Genomic DNA, 25,011 nt, shown 5'->3' with positions numbered 1-25,011 from the left:
AGTAAGGTGAAACTAAAAGCGGCAGTGTTAGCTTTTGATGCTTTTTGGTTTTCATGGATATACACCCTAAGGTCTATAAACCATCATCTTATGTGAGAGAAAGTATCTGTTGAGTAGGCTTTATTTCTCTTGAACAACTGCCCATGTTCAATTCTTGATACTTGTTTCGATGCACATATTTATCACCTAGATTCTGCTGAGTGCTGACCACCGAATATTGAAAGAGTCTACTATAATTTTGGCGTTTCAGGTTCTACTATGTCTTAAAGAAAGCTGCAGTGCTTTATTGGATGTGAGTTTTGCAGTTTTGATTAATATTATCAGAACTACAGCACGGCCTCAGAATAGAAGGTAACTTCCTCTTCCTGTTTTTGGCATTATGTAATTGTATTGATACAAAGATCTAGCTGTTTTGTGCGCTCCTAGGCAGTTGAGTTAATCGCATTGGATATCCATAGAAAGATTAGAGGTTACTTGACAAATGAAAAGTCAAACAAAAAAGAAAATCATCCCAGTCGGGATAGGGCTGTTTATTTTGGAATGACCTCCTATTATTTATAATGCACAAGGGAATCATAAAACATACTTTATCCTCCATCACCTTGCTAAGTTCATTTAGTTCGTGTCAAGTTTCTGGGTATTCAACCAGCAATTAATATGTTAAACATTAGAATGTTGATAATCATATAATCACTTGAATGACTGTTGCTTTGGCTCTCTTATCTTTCTAAATTTTAATATATGCGCAATAAATATCCTGCAATAACATTTTTCCTTTCTATTTACCTACGTTGTGTTGAATGATATTTTCCATGCAGATGCATAGAAGTTTTTACCTTTTTATCTACCAGGATTCATTATTTATCTAGTTATTTTTTATTATATATGCTCTATGTGACAATATGAGCTGGCAATAATTTGCAAGAGTTTGAAATTTCAATTATGTTGATTGAACACTGATTGTATAACTAAAAGTTCATCTATAATTCATTAATCGCATGATGATTAATTGCATAAACAGTTCCATGGAGGAATTGCTTCTGCCAAGTAAAATGGACACTGCTCAAGGTCGCTTCGGAGGAGTGGTATGTATATCATCTCCATTCATCATATGAGATGTTTCATGTTATTCATTGAATTCCATCATGGGATTGTTGTAATATGAAAACAACTGAGACCTGTTTTACCACTTTGGAGATGTCAGAAAGCGCTGGTTTTTTTTTTTTTTTTTTTTTTTTTTTATAAAAGAAAAGTTATAACTACAGTACTTTCTCTATGTGCTGAACCTGTCTGCTTTTTTACTTTGCATGCAAAACTTTGGTTGCCTATAACATTTTTACTTTCAGTTCTTGTTTCCCCTGTTTATCCTAATTTTGGGACAATGGGTTTCATTGGGATATTAGCCAAATGGAATTATATGCAACTGCTGGGACCTGATAGGATTCAAATCTATCAAACCTGTAATGGAATGCGGAGTCAAAAGGCAGCTTGACTTTGAAGATTTGCTTGAGCTACCCATTGATATGGATCCTTCATCCTGCCACACTTTGCTGTTAACTAGCTGGAAAGCTCAAGAAAGAAATGAATATTCTCATCCTTCACTAATCAAAGCAATTTGTCTTGCATATGGATGGCCATATTTCCGTCTTGGTCTTCTGAAGGTAATATATTTTTGTGACTGCTTTACATTAGTCTTGGAATAATATAGAAGAACCAATGTGTCCAGATCAGTAAGCTGATGCTTTTCTGATAATCACAGTGATGAGAGTTGTGACTATACTATTGGATATGTTAAGACTTAGATTTTGTCAGAGAGTATTTCAATATTAGATTGTATGTTAGATTGTGTCTGATGGTATAGTCAAAGATTGTGGGTAAAAGCCATGATCTTAGGGATACACTCTTGAAATTATGTCTCTAGCTTTGTGTATATATTGTAGGTGTAATCTATCTTTTGCAGTATGAGGTGAAATACACTTACATCATTCACATGGTATCAGAGCCTCTACGATCTCGGTAGAGACTCAAATACTTTTTCCGATTCTTTTTCCGGCAGTCACTACTCCGGTGGATTTTTCCGACCACCTTTTCTGGTTGCTTTTTCCGCCATCCACTTCTTCGGCGGATTTTTCCGGCCATCTATGACTTTTATTTCAGATACGTGAGGGTCGACCATTTATTCCGGTCTTACCCATCACATTCTTTAAAATCTCCGAAGTAGTTTACGGTCAGATCTTGTTACCCTCTGACCCGACTCTATTAATAAGCTCCTTTCCCGGCCAGATCTTGTGATAACAAGATCTGGGTGAGAGGAAAAGAAAACTATTCTGTTAGATAGAGGGGATTTTTCGTTTGAAGCAGAAGAGTAAAACTTTGGTTTTGAAAAGCTTTTTCAAAAGTAAAGCTTTCTTTATTTTAAGTCATACTTTATTACTTTGTCTTTACATGTGGGGGCCATTTTTGCAAGCTTTCTTGTCCAACAAAGTCTTCTATTTCATTACACGGTCCTCTTACTTTTGTCCTCTTTCCCATATTGTTTTGTACCCTTGCCTTATTGAAATTTAATATCAAAATGACAGGTGAGTCATCCACAACAGAAGAAGTCAAACCATTTTTCCCTACAATTTCGAATCGTTCCACTATTACTACTGTTAAATTACAAGGTAGTAATAATTACTCACCATGGTCTTCTTCAGTTGAGATGTGGTTCATGGGACAGGGATATAAAGATCACTTAGTCAAAAATGCTAGTGAAATTGGCACTAGTGAAACGACTAAGTGGACCCGAATTGATGCACAATTGTGTAATCTTTTATGGAACTCTTTGGATCCTAAATTACTCAACTTGTTTCAATCTTGTAAAACTTACTATAAAGTTTGGACTAAAGCTAAAGCTTTGTATACGAACGATATACAAAGTAGTTTCATATTTAGTCCAACTTCAGCAGAACAATCAAGATATGGCGAGTTATTTAGGACAAATACATACCTTGAAAGATCAATTTGACTCACTCATGCCACTTACTGCAAGTGTCACCACCCAGGAGCAACAAAGAGATAAGTTTTTTATGGTTTTGGCACTGAAAGGACTTCGATCTGATCTCAGCCCTATAAAGGATCAGATCTTGGCAAGCTCTTTAGTTCCTTCATTAGTTGAGGTTTCAGCTCGACTATTGCGTATTGGAACAGAAATACTTGATACTAATAAAGTGGAGACATCTGTATTAGCCGTGCAAAATGAAAATCCACAAGAACAAAATGTCTCTCAAAGAGGAAAAGGTAAAAGCACCAGACCCTACTGCTATTACTGCAACAAGCCAAGCCATACTTGACAACTTGTTGGAAACTGCATGGTCGACCATCACGTACAAACAATCGTAGTACAACCCACATGGTTCAAAATGGTGGTGAAACAGATGATCAACATGCTGATTTTCTGGAGTGGATTATTGTGATTACCTGCAGTATCAAGCGGCTAAACAACAATCACTCTCATCTGGCACCTCAAAAACTAGTAATTCCTTTGCTTGTCTGAGCAGGTCTTCACCCAATTGCTCGTGGATACTGGACTCAGGTGCATCTGACCATGTCTCCGGTAATCAGAATCTTTTTTCAAACCTTATTCCTTCATCAACCCTCTCTGCAGTTACCCTTGCTAATGGCTTGCGAACTGCAGTAAAAGGAATAGGAGAAGTGCAACTTCTTCCCTCTATCTCTATAAACTCAGTTTTATTTGCTCCAGAATGCCCATTAAATTTGATTTCCATTAGTAAATTAACCAAAAGTCTTAATTGTTCTGTCACTTTTTTTCAAACTCTGTTGTTGTGCAGGACTGGAGAACGGGGAAGACGATTGGAACAGGATATGAGTCACAGGGACTATATCATATGTCCAGATCACAACCACTAGTTGCCTTCACTTCCGTTGCGTCAGCTGATTTACTCCATAGCCGTTTAGGTCACCCGAGTCTTGCAAAGCTTCCGAAATTAATTCCTAGTCTTTCCACATTGTCTTCTTTTGAATGTGAATCTTGTCAGCTTGGGAAACCCACCCGCACTTCGTTTCCTAAAAGAGTCAATAATAGGGCGTCATCTATGTTTGACATTGTTCACTCAGATGTTTGGGGTCCTAGTCGTGTTGTTTCAAGTTTAGGATTTTAGTATTTTTTTACCTTTATTGATGACTTCTCCCGTTGCACATGGGTATTTTTAATGAAAAATCGTTTTGAATTGTTTTCTATTTTTCAAAACTTTTGCGTTGAGGTAAATAATCAATTTGGTGTTTCAGTAAAGGTATTACGTAGTGACAATGCAAAAGAGTATTTATCATCCCCCTTCACTAGTTTCATGTCATCTCAAGGAATCACTCATCAGACCTCTTGTGCATATACTCCTCAACAAAATGGAGTCGCCGAACGTAAAAATCGGCATCTCATTGAAACTGCTTGTGCCTTACTTATACACCATCACGTTCCTCTTCGTTTTTGGGGAGATATTGTTCTCACTGCTTGCTATCTGATCAATAGGATGTCTTCTTCTGTGTTGCAACATCAAAGTCCACACTCAATTCTCTTTCCAGGTCAAAATCCCTATCATTTACCTTTGAGAGTGTTTGGATGTACTTGTTTTGTTCATGATCACAGTCGTGGAAATGACAAACTCCAACCAAAGTCAATTAAGTGTGTATTTCTTGGATACTCTCGTTACCAAAAAGGTTATAAATGCTATGATCCAAAAGCACATAAATATTTGATCTCTGCGGATGTAACCTTCTTTGAGGCATCTCCCTATTTTTCACTAAACACTACAAACAGAAATTTGATGCCTCAAGTTTTGCCGGTGCCTACATTTCATATACCGCAGGTTAGTCTTCCAAACAGACCTCAAGGCTCTCCTCCTCCTCTCCAAGAATACTCTAGACGTGCCCGTCCTCTAGCTAATACTAATGATAGCATTACACCTGATCCGGATACAGTGGCAGCTTCCGATGACTCATCTCTTGCTCCTAAGTCACCTGCTCCAGTCATGCCTTCATCAAATGCAGTAACTCCACCAATCGCCATACGCAAAGATATACGCACTACTCAGAAACCAGTACGATTTAACTGCTTAAGTTATCACCGATTGTCCCCATTATATTATACCTTTGTATCTGCTTTTTCTCATGTACCTATACCAAAGACTGTTGGTGAAGCATTGGTACATTCAGGGTGGAAATGTGCTATGATTGAAGAAATGACTACTCTAGAAACCAATAACACTTGGGAATTGGTCCAGTTACCGAAAGGAAAATCTACTGTTGGATGTCGGTGGATCTATACAATAAAGGTAGGTTCAGACGGAACAATTGATCGGCTGAAAGCTCGCCTTGTTGCTAAAGGATACACCCAGATTTATGGCCTTGATTATGGTGACACATTCTCTCCCGTTGCCAAAATTGCATCTGTCCGACTGCTTATCTCCTTAGCAGCAATGCGTTGTTGGCCGCTTCATCAACTAGATATAAAGAATGCCTTCTTACATGGTGAGCTTGCTGAGGAAGTTTATATGGAGCAACCTCCTGGGTTTGTTGCTCAGGGGGAGTCAAACTTAGTATGCCGCCTGAAACGTTCACTATATGGCCTTAAGCAATCTTCGAGAGCATGGTTTGGCAGATTTAGCTCTGTTGTCCAACAATTTGGGATGTCTCGAAGTGAAGCAGATCACTCCATTTTCTATCGACATAATGGTTCAGAAAATAATATTTATCTAGTCGTTTATGTTGATGACATTGTCATAACTTGAAATGATCAAGAAGGAATATCTCAACTAAAGCAGCATCTATTCAGTCACTTTCAAACCAAGGACTTGGGGAAGTTAAAGTATTTCTTGGGAATCGAGGTAGCACAATCCAAGAACGGTATTGCTATCTCACAAAGAAAATATGCTTTGGACATACTGGAGGAAACATGCATGTTAAACTGCAAACCTATTGACGCTCCTATGGATCCAAATGTCAAACTCGTAGGGACAGGGGGAGCCATTGAATGATCCTGGCAGATATCGAAGACTGGTCGGTAAACTGAATTATCTTACTATCACACGACCTGATATTTCATTTGCATTAAGTGTGGTTAGTCAGTTTCTCCAAGCTTCGTGTAAAGATCATTGGGACGCAGTAATTCGCATCCTAAGATACATCAAAAAAAGCTCCGGGGCAATGACTATTATATGAAGACAAAGGTCACACAAACATTGTTGGATATTCTGATGCTGATTGGGCAGGTTCTCCATCAGATAGACGCTCTACTTCTGGGCACTGTATCATGATTGGGGGAAATCTATTCTCTTGGAAAAGCAAAAAGCAATATGTTATTGCCAGATCTAGTGCAGAAGCAAAATATCGAGCTATGGCCCTTGCTACATGCGAGCTTATTTGGTTGAAACAACTCCTCCAAGAGTTAAAATGTGTTAAGTTCAAACAGATGGAGCTTATATGTGACAATCAGGCTTCCTTTCATATTGCCTCTAATCCAGTTTTTCGTGAAAGAACAAAACATATAGAGGTGGATTGTCATTTTATTAGGTAGAAGATCGAGTCCGGATGCATTGCCACTAGCTTTGTCGGTTCAAATGACCAATTGGCAGATGTCCTTATTAAGTCCCTTAAAGGGGCTCGGATTGAATACATTTGTAGCAAGCTTGGAGCATATGACATGTACGCTCCAGCTTAAGGGGGAGTGTTAAGACTTAGATTTTGTCAGAGAGTATTTCAATATTAGATTGTATGTTAGATTGTGTTTGATGGTATAGTCAAAGATTGTGGGTAAAAGCCATGATCTTAGGGATACACTCTTGAAATTATGTCTCTAGCTTTGTGTATATATTCTAGGTGTAATCTATCTTTTGCAGTATGAAGTGAAATACACTTACATCATTCACATGATGCATATACATTGATTTGATGTTGTTATATCTTAACTTAATGCTTACTGTTTCTGTTCTCTGTTATCAAATAGCTTATTTTTCTTTTTCTTTTTCTTTTTCCTTTTTACGTATGACCAGATAAATTCCAAGTTATGCATTTATTACCCCAGAAACTTGATTTAGAGAGAAATAGAGTAGAGACTATTATTCTTAACTATAGTTTCTGCATGGGGCATGCAGTTCGCTTTCTGTTGGTAATAGGTTTTTATGACTAACCGTTATTTTCTTTTATTGTTTATCACCTTATTATCTTGTGTTTTTATTCTGCTTTTATATGGCTTTTTGGTACTGTCCCTTCTTGTCTATATTTTCATTAATGTGGTGCTTATGCTTTCCTGAGCCAAGAGTCTATTGGAAACAACCTCTCTATCCTCACAAGGTAGGGGTAAGGTCTGCGTACACACTACCCTCCCCAAACCCTACGGTGTGGGATAATACTGAGTATGTTGTTGTTGCTGTTGTTGTTGTTGTATAGCTTCTGTATGGGTAGTGAAAATTTCAGTATATTACTCTTTGACCACATTTCGTGCTAAGCGCGATGGCCATGAATTTTAAAAGGTGCAATGATTTTGTATAATACAAGCTGGTAACTGTTGAAAGTTCTGTCTGATTTTAGGTGACTAACTTTTCAAATTGCATACCACAACTTTTTTGGTGTTTTCTTTACGTGGCATCATATGGAAATTTTCTTTAAATTATAGGGACAACTTAGATCTCAAGACCAACATATGAATTTGATGATGCATTCTTTATTGATAAATAAAGTGCTGAATTTGTTTGTACCAATCTTGTTAAATATTACTAATAGATTCAAAAGTTGTTAGTAACATTTCTCCATTTTGTAGGTGCTTAATGACTGTCTTGGTTTTGCGGGTCCATTGCTACTCAATAAGTTGATTCACTTTCTTCAGCAAGGTTTGCATATACAATTATTTCATTTTTCCAGTATCCATTCTGAATCGAATGAATTTAATTCATACTTTCCCTGGAAAACTGATATTTCTATCTTGTTTTTGGAGCCTTTGATATTAGTAGGACAGTTGTTTTTCTTTGCTTTTCAGCTGGCATAAAAATTAATGCTCTCCTAGAGTTAATTATAACCTTCGTTTTAGACATGTGCACTCGGAAGCTTGCTGAATGATTCTCTTGTCAATCAACATAGTGCCTCCATAAAATTAATTCTAACCTGATATTAGTATGTGTGGTGTTAAAATTTTCAGAATCATCACTCTTGTTCACATTCAGTTGCTGTGTACTCTTTTGGATTTTCATTGTGGATGTTCTCTCTCCATCAATCATTAGAGTGTAGATTTTTAGTTGAGGATATTTTCTTTCTTTTCCTTTACAAGGAGTGTAGTATCTTCAATGTAAAGTGGTCTCATTGTCATCGTTTATTATTGTCTACATTCCATGAATATGCGGATAAATGCTCTTTTCAGTTTAACGGTGTTATTGGCAATGTTTAGCTTTAATGTTGTATATCATCAAACTCATTTTAGGGTAGATCAATTAACTACTTATTTGACAAGTGTGCCAGATGTCTTCATGACTGTTAATTGGATCTTTTATAACATTCTTATGGTTGAATAACCCTTTGTGACTGGTGTTCGTACTCTTTTGTACTCTTTATCAACAGGTTCAAGAGACTATGATGGCTATATTCTTGCACTATCCTTGGGCCTTTCTTCTGTCTTGAAGTAACTATTACTTTCCGTTCCTGGAATTCATTAATTTTAAGTTATGACGTGTTTCAGCTTCTTTCAAGTTCTTGTCAAACTACATGGTGTTATTGGTGAACTTTGTATGTTACTGATAGAACAACACTCAATGTTGTCTTGCACATACACACAAAAAAGAAGAGAAAATATTGTGAATTCTAGGTTCTCGTTTATCAGCATATGGGATTTCAAGTTAGATCATGTTATTAAGTTGTTATAATCTACATATATAACCTCTCAAGTTTTTATAAAGGGACGTGTTCATATATTTTTAGTGTGTCTTAAGATGACTTCCATAGTTTGGCCAAACTTGAGTCTTGGATAGATACTAGACTTTTACTTAAAAATTTGCTCTTATCAACATTTTTTGAGAGTAGGACATTTACTCACCATCTCTGTATCTCCAACACTCATTAGAATTTCTTTGGATTTTTACTTTTTAAACTTGAGTTTTGCAATAATTCTGTATTGGAAAGTGGAAAGTGGATTGGAGTTCTGCCCCTCTCATGTTTTCTCTCTTGGGAATGTATTCTCATTGTGGTAAGCTTACAACCTGGGTTATCTATATTTGGGATACTTCGCATGCTAGCTGGCATACTACATTGTCTTTCTCGCATTTGTCTGACTTTTTTTAGTTGTATAACTTAAGCTGTAAGTTATTATTGGGCTCTGATCTATGACATATTGTCTAAGTCTTGGAAGTTCTCTCTGCAATGCTGCAGATCGTTTCTTGATACACAATATACTTTTCATCTTTCAAAGCTCAAGCTCAAGCTAAGATCCAGTATCATGAGTCTTATTTACCAAAAGGTGAATCTTTATTAACAATGTTTCATTATAAGCTCCTTTATTACCCTGAACAATCTGTTCTATAGCCACATTACAACTGTGTCATACTGTATTCATGTTGCATCTTTATTTCATACTATTTATCTTCTTATCTGAATATGTTCATTTTGTAATTTGTATCATTAATAATTCTAACTAGACCATGTAGCTGTTAAAATGGCATTTAACTAGCCACTTTAAGTTTGGGGCAATGTCAGGTGCTTCTTTCTTGTCAAATGAGGAGGGTGTTTATTGTCATTACTTTCTGATGAAACGAGCATAAATCTTGTTCTTTCAGGACTAGGTCTTAGCTTTTTTAAGTTTGAAGAAGTTGTAGAAATGCCTCTTCTAACTGATAAACATTACAGTATTATTTTCCTACGTTCTCTAACTGAATGATTTTTGTCTTTTAAAAGCCTAAAATTGGAAGTTTTTGGTTTGTTTATTCCAAGGTGTGAAGTGGCTCCATTTATTTTCTAATTCAATTTTAACGTTATTGTTAACGGTTTCTCCCTGCATATCGTTGTTTTTTATTCAGATTATCTCCATCTGGGTATTATCAAACTTGAAATGTTCTTCCTAAAATGAGAACATTGACACCCCATCTTTTGTTTGGTTAAAGAGCAAGTACATTAGGAGTTTTGAGCTCTTTGGTTTTAGATAGTAGAGTATGATTCGCAATGAATTGAGTGTTATTCCTATACTAATGGTTGTTGTCTATAGTGACTACTAAGAGAAAGAAATAGTAAATTGGTTATTTTTGTTCCATGTAAAGGTTGTCCACCAGTTTCCAAAACCTAAAGCTAGGAGGGCCTAGTACCAGTTTGCAAAACCTAGGAAATCCAGGTGGAGAGTACCTTGTTATTTATCTTTTTCATTTATCATGTATAATGGTCATAGGGATAAGTGATATATCAATCTTTGTCCTTCTAAAGTCGTGTCCATGTGGCTACCACTTTTTAAAGCCTAAAGGGGCGTGCTAAGTTTTCAAACTTCAACTCTAAGTGAAAGTTTTATATACTACATGATATTAGTGACTAACATTGCCATTTTTCTTTTCAAGTGTCTTTCTGTTAGTTTGGCCGAGAGATCAAAATTTTCTGAAGGAGAAATTCAGACATTTATGTCTGTGGATGCTGATCGAGTTGCGAACCTGTGTAATAGTTTTCATGATATATGGAGGTCAGTATTTTCTGTCTCGAGAGGATTAGTAATAATGTAATTGGTTGGCCCATGTCTACCCCCCCCCCCCAAAACCAAAACCAAAATAAGATATCCAAAATGAAGATGAAGAATATAAATTCCTTTTGCTTAATAATCTTCTTGTGATCAGTGATCGAGAGATCTGAATTAAGATTTCATTCATGCAGTAGGGGCTACTTCTAAATGAATTATGTTGTCCTCAATTTAACATCATTAGGTAGATGGAAATTAGCATCATCCTTATTGTGAAGGCAGCATACTTTGTGACATGCACTGAAATTTCCATTTTTATGAAAAATTTCCGACATATCTTTGATTTTGACACTTAATTCTGCTCAGATCGACATGGCAATGCGAATTATGTTTCTTTGAATTAATCTTGGTTTCCTTTGAATAATTTTCTAATTGTAATCTTTTATATGACCTACCATTTGTGTGTGTGTCTTTTTGATATTTGGTTAACAGTCACCATCCTTGGGGATTCTAGAAACTACAAGGATAAAAGGCCCTAACTTAAGAAACAGTCACTGGCAAGACAGAAATAAACATCTAGGGTCTAGGTTGTCATGTTTCCAAAAATGTCGTTCTTCCCTTAAAGTTTCAAGAAACTATTAGCCACTCTCTGATGCCTAATTCTTCTCGGTGCATATTGAGACCTACTTGTGCCTCATAAATCTATGCCGAAACATTCTTGATAAAGTTTTTTAATAGCAAGTTGCCATTTTCACTTATGACCAGAAAGAAGAAAAACATCTCAGGAAGTTGGAACCACTTAAAAATGGTGTCCATAGTTCAGTGAATCATAAAGATTCACTGATTGCCTTTCAGTAGGAAATTTGAAATCCATGATGTATGAAAACTCAACGTAAAGTTAGCATCTAGCTAAATTTGGGTTGAATGGAATGTATCTATGCTGTCTGTAAAAAAAGATTTTCTTATTAGTAGCTAGCTGTACACAACGATGTCGTGTAAATTTTGGATATTGTGATATTTATCCAGTATGCTTTTTACTTCTGTCAATTAAAATTTGGTATGATAATTTCATATTTGTGTTGATGTATCTTTAACTTTCAGACTTTCTGTTACCATTCCTTCTTACTCTACTTGCACATTCGTGACCGTAAATTCATGTATTTTCATTGATGATGCCACTATTAAATGCACATTTCTGATCCTAGTTTTAGTTTTCTTTTTGGGATAAATAATGATAAATTGTTGCTAAAAGAGAATGGTCCTGCTCCGCAAAATGTTCAACAAACTATAATGTGTTTTATCAGGGTCAACATGTTCGTTTGTATTTCTTTTTTCCTTTTTTCTTCTTGTTTTCTCTTTTGTTGTTAAGTGCATCTATTCAAGAAAAATAGAGGACCTTTTCAAAATCTGCGATACAACTCACTGCACCTTCTTGTGAGGCAGTGCCTATTTGAAAAGTGATGACGTATTTTAAAGTCTTTCATTCAAGATAATATCTAGCATGTTGCTTCGTTGAATTGATTAGACCTCTTATAAAAAGAAGAATGAAGTTCGCCAGCTTGGATGTTGTCCTTTCCCATTTCCTTGGTTACCAGATCTATTAATCATGAAATGCATCAGTTTGCCATTGCAGATTGGAATTGCTCTTTATCTGCTGTATAAACAAGTCAAGTTTGCATTTCTGTCTGGAATAGCTATAACAATTCTGCTAATACCAGGTATTAGATGACTCAGATCTTGAACATGTGCAAAATTTATTGACAATTGAATACTACTGTGTCTGCACTAACTATTAAGTGTTCATATGACAGAGACAACTATATGTTTTAAGTTGGTCTGGTGGAAATAGGGTGTCACAGTGATACTAAGTTGATTGATAACTTGCTTATTGTTGGGGAAGTGATAAGTGATAAATACAGACTAGTTGCCACTAGAAAATGTCGTGGATGTGATTGTGTCACTGCTGTCAATAAAGTTTTCCTTGAGAGGTTGATGAAGGTTTAGGGCTTAGTTTAAGGAGCAATCTATATTTTTCAACTTAGATAACAAATCACCATCAGGAATAAAATCAATAGTCAATATAGTCTTAGACCTTATCCTGCAACATATCTTCAACCTTCAAGGAAGATGATACATTTTTATTTTCAAACGGCTTTGGTAAGTGGCTTGATATGTCAAGGTCTTTATACATTTAATCAATTCTAGAGAAGGCTTGATAAGTGCTATTCTGTGCAGTTAATAAGTGGATTGCAAATGTGATTGCAAATGCTACAAAGAGCATGATGGAGCAGAAGGATGAAAGGTATGTGGCAGCAACTCTTTATAACCTTGCCGGAATTCATTTTGGTATATCACCTCATATGGGGTTATTCCTGAAATGTTAGTTCATTCATCTTCTTTACCTGGTCAGTGCTATTGGAAAGATTAAGTGTATTGGTGCCCATGTTGAATAATCACAAATTTCTTTTCTAAACTTGGCAGAGAGTCTACCTGAATGTGATCAATCTCTTAACATTCTTTTGCAGTTTTTCTAGTGATCCTTGGTTGCTATAGATTGTTTCCTGAAATTAAATAGAGTCAATCAGTGTTGTCATTTTGCTGAAACTAAGCAACAGTTCTTCTTATCAGTTATTTTATTTTACTTGTTGTGAACTTTTTATGTTGCCTTTTCTTTCTGGAGTGTCAAGTGTTCTGTTATCATTTTTAATAAAATCCTTAATGCTACGACCATAACAACCTATTTTGAGATGCTACGACCATACATAAAGGAATTAATAGTGCTAACCTATTTTGAGATGCTACGACCATACATAACAACCTATTTTGAGATGCTACGACCATACATAAAGGAATTAATAGTCAGAAATCAAATCCTTAATGCTACGACCATAACAACCGTAGTAAAAACTGAAAATAATACTCAGACAACCGAACAAGTAGCTAAAGAAGATGCTACAGCAACTTTAGACTTTCTTTGATCTTAAGAATAGGCATTTACATACCATTTTCTTTTAATGTTGTTATCAGGGTGTTCCCACTGAGCATTTAGACTACCCTGATAACAACATTAAAAGAAAATGGTATGTAAATGCCTATTCTTTAGATCAAAGAAAGTCCTTCAGAAATAAATAGATTAAAGATCTAAAAAGACTTAAATGTGATATAGAATTCTTTAGATGGTTCGAATTAACTGGGCAGATTCCAAATCAAAAGGAATCTTTACAAATGATTATTAACAAATGGTATACTAAAAATAAAGGTACAATAGAAGCCACTATTCCACCTTTAGATGAAATAGTAATACCAGTTCAGAATGAGGTCATAACAGCTTCCCCTTTCAAAAGAGAAAGCATTCACCTCGATAAAGAACCAATAAACAAAGACTTGAACAAAATAATTGTTCAAAATAATTACACAAACAATCTTTTACATGTTGTAGCCAATCAATTAAAAGACACTAACAAATTAGGAATCCCAACAAAATCAACAGTAGCACCTACTATAGAAACACATCCTACTATTAAAATCCCTGAATTTTCAAAAGAAAAGTTCCCGCAATTAAAAGATAAATTTGATTTTACAAATGAACTTCTAGAAAAAATAGAAGAACAACTTAAAACGAAACTGAGTGTATCAAAAATCCATACAGAACAAGCTAGTAGTAGTGGAGACAAAACTATAGAACTACATAAATTACAAAAACAATTAACTTCATTAAATAAAACGTATGAAACTATACTAAAGGATGAAACCATCCCTGACAGAGAAGCAAAGTTAGTAATAATAGAGAAAGCTTCTAACGAATGCTCAGACTTTATTAATAAGATAAAACCTCTAGTTACTTTAAAAACTATCTCTGCTAATACTCCTGAAGTAAGTAGAATAATGGGAAATCCTCGACATCCTAATAAGAAAAATTATTATGGAAGACCAACGTTCCCAGATGTTCAATTTGAAGAAGACGTCTATCTATCTTACTCCAGTCATGATGGAACTGGAATTACCGAATGGAATATTGATGGCCTAGCCGAAGGCCAAATTTACAAAAAACTCCACGAAATAGGAATTGCGGTAACAACCTACAAAATGAAAAATGCGTCAGATAAACACGCTGCAACCTTAGTAGTATCAGGTTTTACTGGTACATTAAAAAATTGGTGGGATAATTATCTTTACGAAGAAAACAGAAATCAAATCCTTAATGCTACGACCATAACAACTGTAGTAAAAACTGAAAATAATACTCAGACAACCGAACAAGTAGCTAAAGAAGATGCTACAACAACTTTAATTTATTGTATAGCCAAACATTTTATTGGAGAACCAAAACTATTCCAAGATAGAAGTCTTGAACTTCTTAATAATCTTGGCTGCCCAAAATTAACAGATTTTAGGTGGTATAAAGATATGTTCATAGAAAAGGTAATGATCAGAGAAGACTGTAATAACCCTTTCTGGAAAGAAAGATTCATTAGTGGATTACCCAGACTATTTGCCGAAAAGGTAAGAAATAAAATTAAAGATAGATTTAATGGTTCAATTCCATATGATAATCTAACGTATGGAGATTTAATAAGCTTTATTAATGTTACAGGTTTAGACCTATGTACAGACCTAAAACTAAAAAGCCTTATTAAAAAGGACAGACTACAATCCAAAGCTGAACTTGGTAGTTTTTGCCCAAGACTTCGGTTACAAAACAATTGCAGCTCCTTCAAAAAGAGTATCAAAGAAAAACAAACATAAAATTTCTGATAAACCTAGAAGACACCATAAGCGTAAAGAAAAGAAAGAAGGTGAAACTTCTAAAAAGAAAAGGTTTAAAAGAAAGAAAAATTATGGTGATAAATGTTGGTCATGTGGAAAAGCAGGGCATAGAGCCAGTGACTGTAAGGTCACGAAAGGGAAAAAGAATAAAGTTAATTCTTTAGAAATTGACGAAAATACTAAAGAAAAACTTTACGCTATTCTAGAAGATAATGATTACAGTTCATCGTCTTCATCATCTTCATCCACTGTTAGTTATTCGGATAGTGACAATGAACTAATCAATGTCGCGTATGATTCAGACAGTAGCAGCTCAGTAGAAAACAGCTGTAACTGTACTGGCGCAGTTTGCGTGTGTAGTCAAAACTCACTTAGGGTAATTTCGGAAGACTCCAAGGAAGTCTTATTCGACATCATCGAACACATTGATAACGATGACTTAAAGAAAAAATATCTAATTGAATTAAAAAATATTATGGTTAAACAGAAGGGAAATCGACCACAGATAGAACCTTTTGATATGAAGAAAGTAATGGATAGATTTTCTGTTAAAACAGAAGAACCCACTACCGTCCAACATCTTCAAACTGAACTTAAATCAGTGAAAGAAGAATTAAAAGATATTAAGCTTAGACTTAATAAAATCGAAATGGAAAATATTACTAATAAAATATTATCCCAAGCAAATAAAAGAAAACTTATTAATCAAGAATTCTTCAAAGAAGAAAATAATGGTAACGATTCTGAAGAAGATGGCAACACTTCAAAATTAAACGATAATAATTCAATTGTAGAAGAATCAAGAGACGGCTCATCAGCCTTAGTTAAACTCACTAAAATAAAGGCTAAAAGTTATCATCTCCCCATAACTTTAAAAGTGCAAGATATGACCTTTAATAAATTAACATTATTAGATTCAGGTGCAGATAAGAACTGCATAATGGAAGGAATAATACCTCTAAAATATTTAGAAAAGAGTACGCAAAAATTATACTCCGCTGTAGGAGAATTATAAAAATAAATTACAAATTATCTAAAGCACATATCTGTAATGATGGAATATGCTTTATTAATGATTTTGTAATAACAAGGGATATAAATGAAGAAATAATTTTGGGAATTCCTTTCCTGACCCAAATAAAGCCACATTACGACGATTTAAGTGCACTCTGCACTAATGTATTAGGAAAAGAAATACGATTTCCTTACCTAAATCCAATCTCTAAAGAGGAAAGTGATTACATTAAATCACAAACAATTTTTAAAATAAACTTATTATCTCAACAAGTTAATTACTTAAAAAATGATATAAAAGTTCACAAAATTGAACAAACTTTAAAAACCCCGGAAGTAGGAGATAAGATTAAATTGTTTCAGCAAAAACTCGAACTAGAAGTTTGTTCCGATTTACCTACAGGCTTTTGGGAACGAAAAAGGCACATAGTCCACCTACCTTACATAAAGGAATTTAATGAACAAAACATACCTACTAAGGCAAGACCTATTCAAATGAATCATGACTTAATGGAAGTCTGTAAAAAGGAAATAAGTGATCTTCTCCGGAAGAAAATAATTAGGCCTTCTAAATCACCTTGGAGCTGTGCAGCCTTCTATGTTAACAATAACGCAGAAAAGGAAAGAGGAGCCCCTAGGTTAGTAATTAACTATAAACCTTTAAATAAAGTATTACAATGGATTAGGTACCCGATACGTAATAAAAGAGATTTATTAAAAAGAACTTATAGGGCTAATATTTATAGCAAATTCGATATGAAATCAGGTTTCTGGCAAATTCAAATTGCTGAGGAAGATAAATATAAAACTGCCTTCAATGTCCCCTTTGGACAGTATGAATGGAACGTAATGCCTTTTGGGTTAAAAAATGCCCCATCTGAATTTCAGAATCTAATGAATAATATATTCAACCCCTATAGTAACATGTCAATAGTTTACATTGACGACGTATTAATATTTTCAGAAGATATAGATTCCCACTTTAAACATCTCAATACTTTCTTTAAAATAGTAAAACACAACCGACTAGTAGTCAGTGCTAAGAAGATATAAAGTTGTTTCAAACAACCATTAGATTTTTAGGACATGACCTATATCAAGGAACCTACAAACCAATCTGTGGAGCCATTGAATTCTCGTCCAAATTTCCCGATGAAATCATAGACAAAACACAACTACAAAGATTCTTAGGAAGCCTCAACTACGTAGCAGACTTTATCCCTAATATTAGGAAAATTTGTGAACCCCTTTATAAACGTCTCAGGAAGAATCCGGTCCCTTGGAGTCTATAGCAAACCGACACAGTCAAGAAAGTCAAGTCCATTGTTCAAAAACTCCCATGTCTAGGAATTCCAAATCTTGAAGCGTTCATGATAGTCGAAACCGACGCTTCTGATGAAGGGTACGGTGAAATTCTTAAACAACGATTTCGTCAGAGTCTCCAGAACAGTTAGTTCGTTTCACTTCTGGTATCTGGAATCCGGCTCAAAAGAATTATAGTACAGTCAAAAAAGAGATTTTGTCTATAGTACTATATATTACAAAATTTCAAGATGATTTAATAAATAAAGAATTTTTATTAAGAGTTGATTGTAAATCAGCTAAAGAAATTTTGCAAAAGGATGTTAAAATTCTTATTTCTAAACAGATTTTTGCCAGATGGCAAGCTTTATTATCTAGCTTCGACTTTGAAATCGAATTTATAAAAGGAGAAAATAACTTTTTGCTCGATTTTCTAACTAGAGAATTTTTATAGGGTAAAAATGAGACCAGACCAGAAGGGTCCGTTCAGGGCCTCTCCTAAAAGAGAGAATAGGTATTCTGCTCTTGCAGAATTCCCATTATTACCACCCGTAAGACCACCCCTAAATATAGTGGTTACCCCTCCGAGAGTACCCACTACAAATAAAACCACTGCCATGACAGTACTCGGGACTATTCCCAAAAGAGATGGTCCATTTCAGCAGGTTTTCTCAAAAGCCTCCACCAGCCAAGCAGGTAAGATACTGACAAGTGCCGACTACGCAATGAAGGTTCCTGAAACCTTCGCCCAAGCAGTCAATCCTAACACACCAACAAAAGCGGAAGACAAAAGACCAGTTTCCTCAGAAAGGGAGACTTTTGAGTTAATCGCTAAAGAACCGGTTAAAGTTTTAGCCCTAGACAAAGGCTACGAAAACTTTGACCTTGCAGATTTAATCAGGCCCTGTTACACAGACAAGAATTATGTTGACACTAGTGACCCCTAAAGACGAGAAAATTAATCCTATCAGATACAAAATCTGTTACATTTGAACATACCCTCTACGATGAAAGAGACCCTACTAGTATCAGAATTTCAAAATTCATCATTAACAAAGTATTAAGTCCATTTGAATGGACCATGGATCACTTACATACCCCAATAGTATTATCAGTCCAATATAGGCCTCAAACCTATAATTTTAAAGATTATATGGATGCATGGTTTAATTTCCTCTATTTACGACCAAAAACCCACACCTGGTTTGTAAAGTATAGTGAGCAAGCCCAGTGGTCCATACTACCCAGATGGTTCTACGACTGGTGGAAAGTGTTTGGAGGAACGGAGCAAACAATGCCCCGAAGCTTCCATATGCATTATAAAAGGTTCCAAATAGAAAATGAAATCACTTCTCTTCCTGAACATATAAGGTTATGCAAATACTACTTTGCAAAGCGAATATCTTTTATTATCAATTGGTCATTTGACATAGAGCAAATTGAGAAAATCAGATACTTAGTTAAAACACCAAAGATCAAAGGATGGATTCTAGAGGTTAAAGAACCAAAGAAATCCCGACCAATCAGAACAGAGTCCCAAGCAGGATCAGGAAACTCTCAACATGAGTTGAAGAAAAGGCTGCTTGGAATGTTAGCAAATATCGAGTCAACAGATCCAAATCAAATACAAACAATGCTAGAAGCAGTCTCAAGTTCGTCATCTGCAGAAAGCAGAAAGAATGGAGATATGGAAGAATTAGACGGAATAGCCCAGGCCTATGCCCAGTCTAATAGATAAACAGTTCTGCAGCGACATTTGCCTTTTCGGAAAAGGAGACAGCGACGCCTCCTTTTTCAGAAAAGGAGACAACGACACTTGACCTTTCAAAAAAGCAAGAGTCATTGACAATGACACTTGACCTTTCCGGAAAACAGGAGTCGTTAATTAAATCTTTCGAAGTCTATATAAGACTTCCAAATGTAATAGAAGAGGCAGACCGAAAATCGCTCTTCTCTTTTCTTATATGTCCTCCCTCCCCTCTCTGTAAAATTTCCTTCCGCAGTTTCTTATGTTCTAAATAAAAGTAAGTTTCTTAAAACTTGTCTTATTTTACTTTAATTTCCGCATATTTTTATTTGTACTTTCGATCCTTCAAACTCGTCAATGTAAACTATTGACATGTTACTATAGGGGTTGAATATATTATTCATTAGATTCTGAAATTCAGATGGGGCATTTTTTAACCCAAAAGGCATTACGTTCCATTCATACTGTCCAAAGGGGACATTGAAGGCAGTTTTATATTTATCTTTCTCAGCAATTTGAATTTGCCAGAAACCTGATTTCATATCGAATTTGCTATAAATATTAGCCCTATAAGTTCTTTTTAATAATTCTCTTTTATTAGGTATCGGGTACCTAATCCATTGTAATACTTTATTTAAAGGTTTATAGTTAATTACTAACCTAGGGGCTCCTCTTTCCTTTTCTGCGTTATTGTTAACATAGAAGGCTGCACAGCTCCAAGGTGATTTAGAAGGCCTAATTATTTTCTTCCGGAGAAGATCACTTATTTCCTTTTTACAGACTTCCATTAAGTCATGATTCATTTGAATAGGTCTTGCCTTAGTAGGTATGTTTTGTTCATTAAATTCCTTTATGTAAGGTATACATCTCAACATAACACTTGACCATAATACTCAGACAACCGAACAAGTAGCTAAAGAAGATGCTACGGTTGTTATGGTCTTGCCTTAGTAGGCCTTAATTCTGAGTATTATTTTGAGATGCTACGACCATACATAAAGGATTAGCACTATTAATAGTGCTAACCTATTTTGAGATGCTACGACACAAGGAAGATGCTAAAGGTCTGAGCAAAATAGGTCGTAGCTAAAGAAGATGCTACGGTTGTTATGGTCTGAGTATTATTTTCAGTTTTTACTACGGTTGTTATGACATAACACAAGTACCTATTTTGAGATGCTACGGTTGTTATGGTCTTGCCTTAGTAGGTATGTTTTGTTCATTAAGGTAAATCCAAAGTTGTCGGAATATGTCGGAAATAGTACCAATGGACTCGGAATTTATGTGCGACTAGGCTGTCCTCAAGAAGTTTGGCCAAAAAATGGCTAGAGAAACACACACGCGCCGGAAAAATATAAAAGTGGTCGGAATTTTGTTTAAATTGGATGGGTAGGCTCGGAATTGCAAGGAGATGACATTGTCGAAAAGAAACGTTTCTAAATTCTGGCCGGAACAGCCCTCACGTGCCGGCGCGTGGGACAGACGCGCCGCCGCCGGCAGATCTCCGGCAGGCCCGTGGGGGCGTGTGGATGGTCTTTTTCAGGTAACTTTTTCTGGGGTTTGGTCGCCTATCTCTTGGGAACCTTTTGGTGTTGTTGGATTTCGCACAACAGTGATAATTAGTGACTTTGACGCAAATAGTCATTTAGATCACCAGAAAATCGCACGGTGACTGAGTTCTTTCTTCCCGGATGTCGCTGGAATAACGCACGGCGATCTCTTTTCACTAAAGCTCTGATACCATGTGAGAATGTACGGGAGAAAAATCTGATATTATTCACATATATTAACTTAATGATACAATGAGTCCTATATATATATATATATATATATATATATATATATATATATATATATGTGTCCTACTCCTAACAAGATAGTTTAAGAGAAGCTTTCCTTTAACGTGTTGACTTTCCATCCTTAGTTCGATCCTGTCCTCATGTTATTAGGGTTGTTTATCATTATCCATCTTGTTTCTTCACAAATAAGAAACTGCTGGTTGGATTCTTTTCAGAATTAAGCATCAGCTGATGCTTCTATTTGTTGAAGAAAAATATTTAGAAGACAGTTTTTTTTTGTGTATAGTGCTTAGGGTGGGAAGGAAGAAATGTCTTGGATGAAAATCACGTGCAGATTTTTTCAATGAAGTACAAAGAAGTAATGAGTTATGTCTTTTGAGTTTTCTAGTTAGCATTCCTTATGTTTGTTACGATCCATTGTCCATGACTTTTTGCAGGGTTAGAATGACAGCGGAGATTTTAACACATATACGTACTTTGAAAATGTATAGTTGGGAGCTACTTTTTGCAAGTTGGCTGATGAAGACGAGATCGGAAGAAGTGAAATACCTATCAGTGAGACAATATCTGTCATCTTTCTAGTACTTTACGCTTGATAGAATGAGCCATGTGACTTAAATCTTAAACTTAGATTTTCCTGTCAGACTAGGAAATACTTGGATTCATGGTGCGTTTTCTTCTGGGCAACAACACCAACACTTTTCTCGTTGTTCACATTTGGACTCTATACTTTGATGGGCCATCAACTTGATGCAGCAACGGTACAATCAGAGAATCTAAAGTAACTTGCTTAATTGCGCAATTTTTTAATAATCATATGTTGCCTAATTGTTTGGTTAAAATTGCAGGTTTTCACTTGTGTCGCACTGTTTAATAACTTGATTTCTCCATTAAACTCATTCCCTTGGGTCATCAATGGGTTAATTGATGTGAGTTGTGAAAATTCTTTTGTTTGAGAAATTATCCTCCTTTATTTTATAAAAATTGTTGAATCTTTTGTTTTGCAGGCTGTAATATCTTCCAGGAGGTTATGCAAGTATCTATCCTGTTTTGAGCGGGAGACAAACATGGAACAACCAAGCAATTGTTCGTTTTTCTCTTCCTCTGATAAGCAGACCGAATTGCAAGATGTGGCTGTTGTCATCCGTGATGCATCTTGCACATGGTCGTGCCATGACCAGAAGGAAATGGATTTGGTTTTGGATCCTGTTAATCTTCTTATTCCGAAAGGTTTAGTGGTTGCAGTAGTTGGAGAGGTAAAACTCTATTGCTGTTATAAATGATTTATTTTAAAGCTCTGAGCTTATCAATGTGAGAAAATTGTGACCAGCTTCATCTGACATGGAATTGGGAGTATCTTAAAGCTTTGTCCTTTTGACCGTTTACAAGCTTATGGGTTATGGGATGACATTTCATATGTTGTTGTAGAAAACACAGACTTGACTATTTAACATTTTGGATCAAGAGATATTTGATATATGTATACTTTGTCTTGGAAATGGACATATGTTTAGAATTGTCATTGCAAAGCCTCTGCTTCTTAATGGTGCAAAAGTTTGTGAAATCTGAGCTACTGAGGGTACTATATATGTATGACTCGTGCTATTTGGGTTTTTCCTTTTCACCATATCCTGTTAGATGGAGTTGGAGAAATGATTATAATCTCAGAAAAGAAAATTTGAATCAATATCTCTATGATCTTTTTATACTCTTACTACCTACAGTCTACCATTGGCACCTTCTTTAGTTTAATTCACCTTAGTAACCAGTTTGGTGGTTCTAACTATACGGAAAGAAACTACGACGGTGCAATGCTCTAGTATAATAAGAAGTTATACCTCCCTTTCCACCATAGTAATGGGTGTAGCAGAAGTGATACACTGATTTTCTTGGACATGTAGCTGTATCTAATGATTATATTGTGCAAGGTTCCTTTCCAGCAAAACTATTATTTCTCTTATAACAGATCTTTTTGCCTGCAGGTTGGGTCTGGTAAATCATCCTTGTTGAATTTGATTTTGGGGGAGACGGGGTTAATTAACGGATCTGTGTACCGGACTGGTTCAATTGCATATGTACCGCAGGTGAACAAACAGCTGGTAGTATTGATGTGTTATGTAGCACTCCTGATCTCATATTTTGCCTATCTTTTCAGGTTGCTTGGATTCTCTCAGGAACCATACGTGATAACATTTTGTTTGGGAGAGACTATGACCCAAGGAGGTCTATTTCATTTACCTTTTGACAAGGCAATAAGAATTTGTTTGGATAGTTTCAGTTGCATCAATTTTCAGTTCTCAGTTTTGCATTTCCAAAGACCCAATTCTGCTATTACCCTCATTGACCATTGAGATGATGTTTTGTATGCCTTGGACCCTTGAAAATTCATTGTCTGAAGGTTTATTGAGGAATCACTATCTAACAGAAGCTTATTGGATTTTGATGAGAGCAGATACTCGGAAGTATTACAAGCTTGTTCCTTGGACTTCGATATTTCCAGAATGATGGGAGGTGATATGGCCTCTGTTGGAGAAAAAGGATTTAACTTATCTGGCGGACAGAGAGCTCGTCTTGCTCTTGCCAGGTGATGCAATTCTCTGTCTTCAAATTGCAAGGTATTTGTCTAGTGACTGTGAGTAAGTGAATTGTCTCTTCTTCTGACAACTTTTCTGTATCTGACAGAGCCATCTATCATGATGCGGAAATTTACCTACTTGATGATATCCTCAGTGCAGTTGATGTACATGTTGGTTTTTCAATTTTACATAATGCAATTCTCGGCCCTCTAATGAGTCAGCATACGCGCATCCTTTGCACACATAACTTTCAGGTTTTCCATTCACAACTTCCTTTTAGTGCTGGATATAATAGAGTTTTTTCAGGTTTCTATACCTTTATTTTAAACTCAATTCATAGTTGTTTATTCTTATATAAGACTTGTAGAAATTTTAGTTTCGGTCAAAGATTATAAGGAAGAAAAAGGAGATACCATGAAAATATTGATAGAAACTTCTATTAAATAATGAGCAAGGGCAATTTTGATATAATCATTATGGAGATAATGTGATGCTATATTTTGTATATGGATATACAAGCCATTGATTTTCGCAGCTCATTGTATTTGCAAGTGGGAGCCACCTTGCTTTCAGAAAAGACTAGTAGACATTGCTAATTGAGCTAAATGATACACGAAAATTTCCTTTCATCATGCAATGGGTTCTGTGTAGTTTTATCTTCACTTTAATAGTTTTTCTTCCCTTCTATATTCAGCTGAAACTGATCGAATATAGAACAATTGTTTCTTAATTCCAGTTGTAGTAACAGTAATTGTTAGTTGCTGGGGTAAATTGAACTTGGCTCATTTAACAAGGATCTGTAGATTAAGTGTAATATATAGTTAAATTTTGCTTCAGTTGTTCCCAGTGCATTTCTGGAAAATCTACACATGCAACATTATTTATCTTTCTTTCTAATGACATGAAGTTCCACTATCCGTATGTGTGTCACAAGGTTAGTGATGTTGATTCATGCACCAAATTATGTTGTGAAGCAATTTACTACTGTATATTGGCCATTTTATCAGAAGACTAGGCAAAAGAATGGAAAGGCATAAAAAATTAGAAAAGGTGTATTTCTGTTTTGTAATCTCTTGTTCAAGAAAGAACTAAAAATGCATTTATAATCAGAAAAGATGC

The 25,011-nt window shown here is 35.5% G+C and overlaps 1 protein-coding gene across 4 annotated transcripts in view; it reads left to right on the top strand.

Annotated features, from left to right (window-relative positions):
* Positions 1-25,011, top strand: part of LOC107789490 (ABC transporter C family member 13) — a 35,202-nt gene that overhangs the window by 2,807 nt on the left and 7,384 nt on the right. For all 4 annotated transcript variants that reach the window (XR_012711156.1, XR_012711155.1, XR_012711154.1 and 1 more), the window contains exons 6-22: positions 251-351; positions 1,022-1,085; positions 1,404-1,661; positions 7,811-7,880; positions 8,602-8,662; positions 9,406-9,493; positions 10,575-10,693; positions 12,308-12,405; positions 12,923-12,989; positions 21,754-21,871; positions 21,961-22,077; positions 22,165-22,245; positions 22,324-22,572; positions 23,299-23,400; positions 23,472-23,539; positions 23,769-23,900; positions 23,999-24,146. Coding sequence is in view for 1 of the 4 variants with exons in the window: in XM_075256599.1 (XP_075112700.1) it covers positions 251-351; positions 1,022-1,085; positions 1,404-1,661; positions 7,811-7,880; positions 8,602-8,662; positions 9,406-9,493; positions 10,575-10,693; positions 12,308-12,405; positions 12,923-12,989; positions 21,754-21,871; positions 21,961-22,077; positions 22,165-22,245; positions 22,324-22,572; positions 23,299-23,400; positions 23,472-23,539; positions 23,769-23,900; positions 23,999-24,146 (1,941 nt within the window). In the remaining 3 variants the exon portion in view is untranslated. The remainder of the gene's footprint in view (positions 1-250; positions 352-1,021; positions 1,086-1,403; positions 1,662-7,810; positions 7,881-8,601; positions 8,663-9,405; positions 9,494-10,574; positions 10,694-12,307; positions 12,406-12,922; positions 12,990-21,753; positions 21,872-21,960; positions 22,078-22,164; positions 22,246-22,323; positions 22,573-23,298; positions 23,401-23,471; positions 23,540-23,768; positions 23,901-23,998; positions 24,147-25,011) is intronic.

The sequence above is a fragment of the Nicotiana tabacum genome, chromosome 6 (assembly GCF_000715075.1).
Source record: "Nicotiana tabacum cultivar K326 chromosome 6, ASM71507v2, whole genome shotgun sequence".
NCBI classification, from domain to species: domain Eukaryota; kingdom Viridiplantae; phylum Streptophyta; class Magnoliopsida; order Solanales; family Solanaceae; genus Nicotiana; species Nicotiana tabacum.
Note: the sequence above shows the minus strand (reverse complement) of the source record. Positions and strands in the feature narration are given on the sequence as shown.